General features: G+C 34.2%; 1 protein-coding gene across 4 annotated transcripts in view; it reads left to right on the plus strand.

Annotated features, from left to right (window-relative positions):
* Positions 1-12500, plus strand: part of LOC144965326 (insulin gene enhancer protein ISL-1-like) — a 78871-nt gene that overhangs the window by 29323 nt on the left and 37048 nt on the right. For all 4 annotated transcript variants that reach the window (XR_013644001.1, XM_078900558.1, XM_078900557.1 and 1 more), the window contains one exon: positions 5455-5828. Coding sequence is in view for 3 of the 4 variants with exons in the window: in XM_078900558.1 (XP_078756684.1) it covers positions 5455-5828 (374 nt within the window). In the remaining variant the exon portion in view is untranslated. The remainder of the gene's footprint in view (positions 1-5454; positions 5829-12500) is intronic.

A 12500-nucleotide genomic window follows, 5' to 3' on the forward strand; every position in this document is an offset into this window, starting at 1 on the left:
TGAGTTTTTACATAGCACTAAACGTGCTCAAGGCGCTTTACAAAGGGTCCCTAACCAACAGCAGCATGTAACATATAGAACGCCTGTTAGGAGATAATACAATTTTTTTTTCCGACGGAGACAACGCTGTTAACGGCCAGGTACTAATTTTACATCTGAGACGGTGAGAGAATATAAGTAAAGAGTCTTTTCCGAGGACTCAACTATGCGCCGAGCGAGACTCGAACCTAGGACCTTCCGATCCGAAAGCGAGTGTCATACCACAAGACCACATAGCCGCACAATGATAGTACGTAGTTAAATGTGACGGAATTTCACAATATAGATAGTATGCCCTTGGCTAAGAAGCTCATAACATTGCCATCCGGAAGTATAACGGACCAACACACAAAACTGTGTGTATCCATGAACGTTTATAGTCTGGTTAATACAGTTCAGTGAGCATTACTCATAAACGCGGATGGCAAAAAACAACAACAAAGACCTGAGTGACGTCATCTTCGAACTATCTATACTCATCACCTGGCCATCAAAGAAAACACCACATTCTAATCAAATCTCCCCGTGCCCAAAATGTACATTAAGCACATTGAGCAGAAATGGAATTGTATTTTAGGTGTCCCTATGACTTACGGGTAAAAAAGAATAGTCCCAGTCAAACTTACCCTTTTCCTGCCCTTTTATGTCTCGGGTAGCTGGGTCTGTTTGGTCTGGTGGAAAATATTTTGCAATAGACTTGCGTGCTATTCGTAGGGTAGTGACGACGTATTTTTAGGTCTGATAACCCAAATTGGTATGGGCTCATTGTACTAATGGAGTGCGGCTATGTGGTCTTGTGGTATGACACTCGTTTTCGGATCGGAAGTTCCTGGGTTCGAGCCTCGCTCGGCGCATAGTTGAGTCCTTGTAGAAGGCTATTTACTCACATTCTCTCACCGTATTCGGGTGTAAAAAGAGTACCTGGCCGTTAACAGCGTTATCTCTGTCTGAAAAAAAATGTAATATCGCCTAAAATGCGTCATGTCCCGTCCTACATGTTAAATGTTGTTGTTGGCCAGGGTCCCTTTGTAAAGCGCTTTGAGCACATTCAGTGCAAATTGCTCTTTATAAAAAAAGCTCAAAATAAGCTCAGATGCTCACAAACCCACGCAAAATAATGTCCATTTAGCCTACAACATTGTAATTAATATCAAGCCTATACTACCGTGCTCTGGAAAAACCCATTATTTTAAAATTTGGCCAGAAAACTCGTCCTTCAAAATATCGATTGATTTAAATGACCCTCATCTTAGAAAAAAATAAATAAATAAATAAAAAACACCCCAAACCTGGCTTCACTTCCATTACAGCTTTGAAGGACCAATGATTTTTTGATAAGAAACGAAAACAAATGAAGAAATGAAGAAAACATGGTCACTAGTACATCACCATTCTTATTATACTATGAAAAAAAAAAACATTAAATAGATTCGATTTGAGGTGAATTTATTCCGTAGTATATCGTATATTATTGTATCTTATCTTATAAAAGGCTAAATAGGGTAATGTATCCTTTCAATGCCTTATAAATGACGTGATAGTGAAACGATCTTAATAAATCGAATTTGTTTTTGATTGTGACAAACATTACACTTGTATCTTAATGAATTCCATTCTATGTCGATCGATTTCTTAAATTTGCCAATTGGTAAATTTTTGTTTCAAATCTAATGCAATTCCAAACGTTAACTTTACCATGAACTGAGGAAAAAAATAATTAGTTTATCGTATGATTAATTTGTCAGAATCATCATTAAACGTTGAACTTGATGAAATACAATGGCATGAATTAGGTCAACTTTCCATGATATACTCCGCCCCCCCCCCTCCCCCCTTCTCCCCCGCATCCCCTCTCCAAATTGACAATTTCAAAATAATTTTCGCAATCTGATAAACCCAGCCCGCTAGGATAATTAACAGATTAAGTTTTGCTATGCTTTCTCTGCCTAACAGTCTTGGAATCCTGGGTGGTTTTCAGGCCAGAAGAGCATTTTGTTTGTTGGTGGTCCTGTCAGTAATCATTTTCGTGGATTTACCGAGAGGAAAACAGTTAATTTCTAGCACCACGAGATGAAAAATGAGAGCGAGTTCCGTCATCCGTGTGAAGCCGTTACGCTTTTCCAAATCGCGAAAACGCTTCATTTAATTTTCGACGTTCGAGGCGTTTAAGACTTTGTTAATCATAAACGCACGTAATGTTAATCATTGGTTTATATGGCTTTCTAGTTAACACGTATTGTTATCGTTAAATAGATTACAATACGATGCAATTTCATTTTTATTGAAACATTCAGATAATTACAAAAATAACGAAGGTAGTTAGTTATGAGCTAAATAACGATTGCGGTTTATAGGTCTACTGTTGATATAGCCGATAAAGATATCAAAGATAGTGATGATAGAAATTATTATTATTATTATTATTATTATTATTATTATTATTATTATTATTATTATTATTATTATTATTATTATCATTATTATTATTATTATTATTATTTTTTTTTATTATTATTTTTATTATTATTATTATTATTATTATTATTATTATTATATTATTATTATTATTATTATTATTATTATTATTATTATCATTATTATTATTATTATTATTATTATTATTATTATTATTATTATTATTATTATTATTATTATTATCATTATTATTATTATTATTATTATTATTTTTATTTTTATTATCATTATTATTAGTTTAGCGGGGGTAAAAACACTAACTACTTTGCATAAAGTGTATACAATCCGCAATTGATTGGATAGAAAACAAAATCTACATTAAATTCATAACGTGATCAAAAGACAGTGGCATCGCACCTAGTATATTATCTATATGGCCAACTTATAGACCAATAATAGTTTTTTTTCTTTAAAAACTACATCATTTAGAATTGATTGATTACAAGTGAGAACTTCAATGACCGAAGCCATTGGTCATGGAAGGGAAAATAATTCATTTTATCTTATTTGATTATTGATTTTTAGCCTATTTAACTTTTACTTACATTGAATGTGAATTTTAGGAGAACACAACACGTACATTATGACAAAAACTAACAAAGATTTGTTTTGTACAATTGTCTACATTCGTTGCACGCGATACCAGGAAGAACACAACTTCTTTCATGTTACAAGTAAATACATTTTCGTGTCAACGAAATCTATACCTGCCTAACAACCAGTAAAAAATTGTACTGGAATAAATACAAAAGACATCTTAAAGTTCTTTTTTTAAAATACTGCTTTGTTCTTATTCATTGAAGACAAAACTACTCAATAAGAAAAGTACAATGACCATTTTTTTTAAATTTACATCGAACCCGCCCAACAATAAATACGCAATGACGTCATATAGCTAGATAGATATTATTTTGTCAGAATTCGTTGAAGTCGAGGCCAAACTCAATTTATTTGATATCCAAGTGGAATGAACTCTGAAAAATATATAACCTCCCTATAAACCAAATTTATTTCTCTGACTGCTCTGTTATTATAAAGTTCCATAACAATCCATACTAACCCAAGGGTAGCAAGCAATTGCCATTGTCCGTTCGACGCTATAGAAACCGGGATTGACTCCGGTTCCACGGACAGAATGGCTCGGAAGTACTTTTAAAGACACAGTCCGCTTAATTCGCTCATCTATCCAAATCCCCGACTGTATCCCACTGTAAGTGGGATGAACTGTGATTTTATATTGAAAGTTTATTCGATAAAGAATAAAGAAAATGTTCATTGACCTTTCTAATACGCACATAAACAAACAAACAAACAACAACAAAAAACACACTCACACGCATATACGACTTTACGCACTTTGACAAGTAAGCCTGCATCACAAAGTACTTTCGCATTTCACCCAATAGATGTCGCTGACTCCAGAGTAGTGACGTCGTACAAAAATAACATTAATAGCTCTGAAATCAATGCTTCCCTTTGACATCTTTCATGGCTTTAGAGAAAGAAGCTATGATTGTCCCTGACATCGACGGGTCAATAACTGACTTTGAAATCACACACTCTTTACAAAAGATACCCGTAATAGTGTACGACAAGAAAGTGGAATGTAAGATCACTTCTAAAGCACCAAACGAGATGGAGTGAGTTGTCCTGAAATCGATTTTGAACTTATAAAGCCTTTGTGATTTAACCTTTTGTTCACCACAGGTTTGACTTAGAGTCAAACGGATTGAATATTGTGTCTGTATTAAATAAAATTTAACAAAAATTCCCTTTATTCATCCCCAAGGGGAAATTTGTCTTTAGGGTCTATTCCAAGGGAAGACTTGGATAACCCTGGCGTCAGCCTCAGAGCAGCGCCGCAAAGTGAGATAGGGCGAGGTGACTTGCTCAAGGCCACACAGCGCAGCGGCGGGCGATTGAACTCTGTACCTTTCGGGTACGAAGCAAAGACCGTACGCTGCCCTTAAAGAAACAAAAAGCTAAAAACGGGATTGGTATCCGAGTCTTTTGGACTCCAGTGCTTTATATTTCATTACATATTATTATGTTGTATGAGTAAATATCAAATTGACTGTGTAATTGTGACTAAAAGTCAAACTGTCAAGTTTGAACCCTTTCCGGCGGAAGCCCGTCTTGGAGAAAGCTGTTATAGCCATTTTCTTTAAATCCAGTCAGAGAATAGATGGGATCAGAGCCCATCCTCCACCACCCCTCCTCCCACCCCCTCCCTCCTTCCAAACTGATGTCAAACTATTTTGTCCCCATCCAAATGGCATTGTACAAACGATAACAATAAACACGTGACGATTGATAAGATAGTAAATGTAACCAATCGTCTCAAATTGATATTACGTATATCAGAATGACCCTGATGTTAATTATTGAATTTTTAGTTTAATTAACTCATAAAATCGGAGCTAATATAAATGACGTCATTGAATGACGTGAATTTTGCTTCTACTTAAATTTCCTAGTCTAATTCTGTTCATTTTTCGACAATAAAAAAATATTTTCACAGGTCATTGCCTGAATCTTGATCTCGAAAAAAATTCGAATAGGCCAAAAAATATCGGTATCGGTCGATTCCAAATTTATATAGGTATTGTTCGATTTCAAACTGATGTCGAAGGTGTGAATCTTTTCTCCATAAATGGATCGTAACTATGTCCTAAAAGGCTCTCATCGTACCCAGGTGTAAAATGACTACCTGGCTGTTAACCCTTGTTAAACGCATTGTCTGAAAACAAATTGTAAACCCGCCTAAGACGCGTCCTGTCTCGTCATACTGTTGCTGATGGCTAAATACCATTGTACAGCGCTTCAAACATGTTTAGTGAATATTGCGCTATTAATATCAATTCTCACGTAAAAAAAAAAAGTCCTGTATAGATTTAACATTTTACTTATCTATTTTTTAAATCTTTAATTCATCCTCAGATTATTCGGCACCAAATGCTCCAGATGCGGTCTGGGATTCTGCCGCGAGGATGTTGTTATGAGACCGACCAAATCCACAGTATACCACCTCAATTGCTTCAGATGCATCGTCTGCAATAAGCCACTCGTCACAGGAGACGAATTCGCCATCCGCGAAGACGGACTATTTTGTCGTGCCGATCATGACGTTTTAGATCGTTCTATGACCGGATCACCTTGTCCGGAATTGGATAGTCCCGGAAGTGCATGTAGTAATAATAATAATAGCAACATCAACAACAACAATTACAACAATCAGAACTGTAACAGTAATATCAATAACAATAATATTTCTAACGTGAGCAGCGGAAAAGACTCGGATAGCAAAAAGTCAGGTAAGATTAAGTTTATTCATATGTAATACTTACTATTAAAAAAAAATCTCATTGCATGACTTTGTACAAATTGACAAATTCAATGCACCCGCATCAATTTACCTCATGCCAGCAAATTTCCATTTCAAATGATACAAGTCGCCTGTTAGGCTTCCTTTCTTCACTAACTTTCTTTACAATATCCGTCAATGTCAGGTACTCATTCTCTTCTGATTAGAGAAAATGTCTGTTGTGTGTCTCATCTGACTGAGGACCTAACAAAGGGGTCACATATTTGCACTCATCGGCACCTATTCTGTCACTGACCATGATCAACATCTCTTGATTTTCTTTCAAGAGACCAACAACAACAAAAATTAAAAGATTAAAAACTCTGTATCGCTGAGCCACAGACGCTATATTGTTGCTCAAAATATTTTTTTAAAACTAGATAAATATATGAATAAATGACCATATAAATGAATAGACCAATAAATACATAAACACATGAATAGATTGATAATAAATAAATAAATAAATAAATTGAATATAATCGATTGTAACTGTGATTCTATCAATATTGTTTTCTAAGTCCAAAATAGACTGAAAGAATATCATTTTAATACCAAGACTTAAAACTATTTAAGAAATTATAACATCATTATCAATCTAATGCGCATTGCTTTTTTGAAAAAAGTTTATGTTATTTATATTTCCCACTTCTTGATTTTAGTTTCCTATTCAATCGTACTAATTACAAGACTCATAATTGTACAATACATAAATATATAAAAATGCAAACTCAAAATATCCAAGCTAAAAAAAAAAGGATAATAGTGTAATAACAAATAAACCAGACTGAGCGAATGGAATGCCACAAACTATAAGCCTTGCAGTCTTTAGCAGTCTTCGTGTAATTCCTAGTCTAAACAGGATTATTGAAAGGTGGGTGCCCCTTGTAAACACTTGTCCCCGTCAGTGCCACGAGCAAGGCGCGCATCTATACTTCTGATTGTAATTGACGCTAAGCGGTCTGAATCAGGATTGTCTGGTGATAATGGAAGTTCGGACTCTAGCTTTGTTTTGGCATCGTCCGACATCCCTGGGTCCAAATGAGTCCGTTTTTCTGGCTATTTTAGCTCTAAATTGTGCCAAGACACACAGTTTCGAGCCAGAAACCAAACGCGTATTATGATTTGGGTTTGAGATGTTACACATAAAGCAGGTAAACGTTTAACATTAAGACTGTCGGCTCCGAGGATTGAAGACTTTTGGTGCTGGCGATTCGGTGATTGGCATCAGGTTACGTTCACCAGGTGTAAGTTTGGGTTGTCTATGATGATGGTAGCTCCGGGCTGGTAGCGGGTATCTGTTATGGTTTTGTTTATATACAGGGGTATTGACTAAGAATTGATTGAGATAGATAGATAGATAGATAGATAGATAGATATATAGATAGATAGATAGATAGATAGATAGATAGATAGATAGATAGATAGATAGATAGATAGATAGATAAATAGATAGATAGTCGAGGTAGACTGATCGACTGATTTGTTTATTTATTGCTGGATTGCTGGATAAAACGATAAGTAGATTGTAAAGGTAAATAAAGTAATGCCTATATCAATTTTTTGTCATGTTTCGTTCATGGAAGAGTTGTTGTTTCTAAATTATAAAACACTGTTATTCTGATAATAAATGTTATCATTTTTCATGAAAAAGTGTGCATTGAGATCCATTTTATATGATATGTCAAGCTATTAAGTCAAACGATATTCAACCCAAATTTTTTACCGCGCATTTATAACAACTCATTAAATTTCCATCTTTAATCCCTGTTAATTTTGAAAATATGTATTCTATGTGGTTAAGGTGTTCTTCAAAATCATGTTGAAAGATAAATAAGATATATGAAATTGCACACAGTATGAGTGCATCGTATCTTGGGGTTGAACTCCAAAGGCGTGTTGGTTTGTCTCTATAGCTTACTTAAATTACGTTTTCATTGTCATTTAATGTGATATTTCTTATCATACGGAGAGAAAGATGATTTTAAAAAACTTTTGTTCCAAGTTCTGAGTTAATAAATCTTCTGCTCTTTACTCATTCTGGTAATGTTATGTTGTTATGATTGTTCAAGCAACGTGTTTGTATTGAATTTAGCAATTATAAATTATATTTCTTACTCAATCTCATTGAAAAAAAAAAACCCAGTGAAATTTCGCAAGAGCAAAATCGATTGAGAGAGTGGTCTGTATATTTCAATGACTTGAGTATAAAGTAAAATGATAGGAAATAATATCTATGATATCTTACCTGACTCTGGCACATGCCTCAACCCAACATAAGTCATGACAATATACCTGGAGGTAAAGCGTATTACATTAAATTATTTGGGAGGCATGAAGATGTTTGCTTAACAGTGAACGTGTGTAAATCTTGTGTCGTCATTTCATTATTGAAGGCGCCGGATGCCACAAGTGGACAAATTATTTGTATACAAACAAATGAGCACGAGGTACTGCCCTAGGCGGGCGTTGAGCTGATGCCTATCTTTCCCAGCCGCCACTGTTTGGACTGATTTAAAAGCGCGCGGTGGAGGCATAGGCGTCAAAACATTCACGCCCCTGCATTTAAATACATTTCGATGCACAATATGTATTACCTAAGTTACTGGTCAACTTTTTAATGTTAAGAAAAATGTCATTTGCGGATTAGCAAATAGGGATTGGAAGATACCCATCTTGATCCTGATTCATGGCAGGACATTGACAGGAGGAATAATTGTTTCAGGGATATTTTTTCTTTTATTTTGTTTTTTTTTGTTTGTTTTGTTTTGTTTTGTTTTGTTTTGTTTTTTGTTTGTTTTTTTTTTTTTTTGTGGGGGGGGGGGGTTGGGGGGGGGGGTTGGGGGGAGGAGTGTTTTTTTTTTTTTTGGGGGGGGGCAAGGGGGGGGTTGTTGGTTTGTTCAATGTGTTAATTTTCTTTCTTTCTTGTTTTTTTTTTTTTTTTTGTTTTTTCTTTTTTAATCTTCTCTTTTTTTCCTGTCTTTTGTTTCTGCTTTTAATTTTGATATTTATATTTGTATTATTTTTTGTTGTTGAGATTTTAAGTCCTCTTTCGAAGGGAAATGGAAACAGGGCGGGGGAGAGACAGAGCATTATGCGATTGACCTGTATTTGAATTTGCAGTTAGATGTGTCATGCATGGCACTGCCTATTGAAACACACACACACACACACACACACACACACGCGCGCGCGCGCGCATATATATATATATATATATATTTTATATATATATATATATATATATATATATATATATATAAATTTGCCACGTTTGAAGAACTGAGAAATTACATATTCAGAATAAAAAGCCACCCGCGACTCAAAAATATTCGAGAATCACTGCAGTGCCCAACACGCTAAAAGAACCTTCTAACAACTGATGACTTTAGACGAGGATCGCAGTCAGTTGACTTCAATTATATTCAATGCCGTGAAAAATTCAAAAGTAAATTATATAATGTTTTCATTATTGTCTGATTAATTATGTACTATGTATTGTTCAGTCAAAATCGTGATGCAAGCACGTTTAGTTTGAGAGAGAGAGAGAGAGAGAGAGAGAGAGAGAGAGAGAGAGAGAGAGAGAACGTGGATAGTCAACTGGTCAACTCTGGACTTGTCGTAACAGATCGATACTGACCGGACAATTAATCAGGATGATGGCTGACTTGTCTGACCTTTATTTGAAGTGATGGGACTCTAACTGGTCACTAGACAATGACGACCTCCGTTTGACAACGGGTTTAGATCCCTGGTCAATAATTCAGGGCCAATTAACTCATTGGACACACGGTGACCAGCTTGCTTACCATGCTCTGAATTCTCTGTTGCAAACGCTTTGAATCTCCCTCCCTTTCCTACTTATTCTCCTCATTCTTCATCGTTTTCGAAAAAAATAAACCATCATCATCATGCTCATCATCATCATCATCATCATCATCATCATCATCATCATCATCATCATCATCACCACCACCATCACCACCTCCCCCTCTTCCTCCTCCCGCTCTTCCTCCTCCTCCTCCTCCTCCTCCTTCTCCTCTCCTCTTAATATTTTTCCTTCTTCACATGATCTTCCTCTTCCTCCTTCTTTCAGCACTACCACCACTACAACCACCACCACCTTCATTTCTTTATCTTTCTCCTCCTCTCCCTTCTCTTCCCCCTCCTCCAGCTTTTCTTCACCACCACAACCACCACTACAATCATCACCATCACATCTCCCTGCCTTTCCTCATCATTCTCTTCCAGCAACTCACCTTTTCATACGTTCCGTTTTTGTATGCACTTTATACGGGAACTGACACTCAGCAAAGTCTCCTCCTCCTGCTCATCATCCTCCTCCTCCTTCTCCTCTTGCTCTTAACACCTCTCTTCCCCCCCCCCCCCCCTCCATCATTTTCCACCTCCCACTACTTTATTGTCTTCATTCTCTTCCTAAAATAAAACAAATTAATTTTCTTCTCCTCTTGTTATATCAATTAGCCAAAAGAATAAGTTCAGTCATCTCATCTACAAACCTGAAAGGGTAAATGTGCCTGCAGTGATGTTGGTTTTTTTGTTGAAGTCTCTTAAACAAGACAGAAGGAAACAAAATGCCCATTTCATTCATTACAAGTCTCTAATTAAGCTCCCTTCTTGTCAATGCACTAAACCAACATTACGTAGCTGTCAATACCTAAAGGTACTAATTCAAACAATAGTCGAGGGGTGTATTGCAAGTGAATAACGTGTCATTCCCCGCAACAACAAAAAATGCATCACCAGAGCAAATTCAATACATACTGATTCGAATCTTTGCCTTTTGAACATTATTGTCGTCATAACAAAAATAATAATATAACAAGATCTGACCAAGTCTGTATGAAACAGTGCCAGACAAAGGAAGAAAGAAAAACACCCCCCTCCCCCCCCCCCCCCCCAAAAAAAAAAACACAACATAAAAAAAAAACAAAAAAAAAAAAAACAACTAAAATAAAAACAAAAAACAAAAACAAAAACGAAAAAAAAAATATTTTTAAAAATCCAGTCTTCCTCGGCTGAGGATCAAACCTCATACCTCCTTTTTAAATTTTATTGTTATTGATTATATTTTAAATTATTAATTTATAATTCAACCTATTAAATAACTAATCTATTAATTAAATACTTTAGATGATTTTACATTATTATTATCACCATTATAATTATCATTATTACTATTATTATTATTATTATTATTATTATTATTATTATTATTATTATTATTATTATTATTATTATTATTATTATTATTATTAATATTATTATTATTATTATTATTATTATTATTATTATTATTATCATCATTATTATTATTATTGTTATTATTATTATTATTATTCTTATTATTATTATTATTATTATTATTATTATTATTATTATTATTATTATTATTATTATTATTATTGTTGTTGTTGTTGTTGTTGTTGTTATTATTATTATTATTATTATTATTATTTATTATTATTATTATTATTATTATTATTATTATTATTACTATTATTATCATTACTACTATCATTGTTTGCCTTGCTATATTATTGATTGTACTTACTTGATTAATTGATGAAAATATTATATTCTTGTAGGAGTTATATTGGCAATTGCTTAAAAATAAACTTTTGAAACCTATTATAGGCCAGACTTGCTACCAATACACAACAATAAATGGTAGCAATCTATGAAATAAGTCTGAAATATTCTGTAACTATTCAAATTTGTCAATGATCCCGATCAATATTGTTTGACTTAATTCTGCCATCCGACCAATAAAATTTAACAATTCATGACACTATTCATTTTATTTTCCCCGAAATTATATGTAACTATTCCAACATCCTGTAATCACTTCAATGTAGAATCTGAGTGGCGTGAGACCTTGACCTTGACATGTCCGTGAGGTGAATTAATCAAGGACAATGATGATTAATTTCTTGCAGACTTTTGACGTCCGGTTGGGTAGAGAAGAACGGGAAACGGAAATGGCCTCGTGTACGTGTATTGGAGAAATCGGAGCTACCGTTCTGAATATGTCATGGACTTTTTTTTTATTGCAAGTTACACAACATATTTTTATCTTAGCTTTAAGTAGAAAAGAGAATCTAACGATATTCCTTTAGGCCTATATTATCATTAGTAAACATTTTAGAAGTCTTGGGTTTAAAACTTTTTTTTGTATGTCTTTGTTCATTCTAATCAAGTGATTTATTATTATGAAGTGAAAGTTTTCTTGCCAAAGTTTAAAAACGTGTTTTGTCAGTGTTGAGTAAAATAGGCTTCGACCAAATGATTGCGATTAATTAATTAATTTATTTATTTATTTATTTATTTATATATTTATTTATTCATTTATTTATTTATTTATTTATCTATTTATTTACCAATGCATTCACTCATCTATCTATCTATCTATCTATCCATCTATTTATCTATATCTCTATCTACCTATCTATCTATTTGTTATATTTTCTTACCTCATTACTTGCCGACAGCACCAAGGCGAAATGACAAAACGGTTTGTTGTTAATTTTGTTGTTGTGTTTTTCGGTTGTTTATATTTGTGAGTAAACTTTTGTGTGTATTTGTGTGTGTGTGTGTGCGC

This window comes from Berghia stephanieae, chromosome 2, assembly GCF_034508935.2.
Source record: "Berghia stephanieae isolate SIO BIC M18660-M18661 chromosome 2, UCSD_Bste_1.3, whole genome shotgun sequence".
NCBI classification, from domain to species: Eukaryota; Metazoa; Mollusca; class Gastropoda; order Nudibranchia; family Aeolidiidae; genus Berghia; species Berghia stephanieae.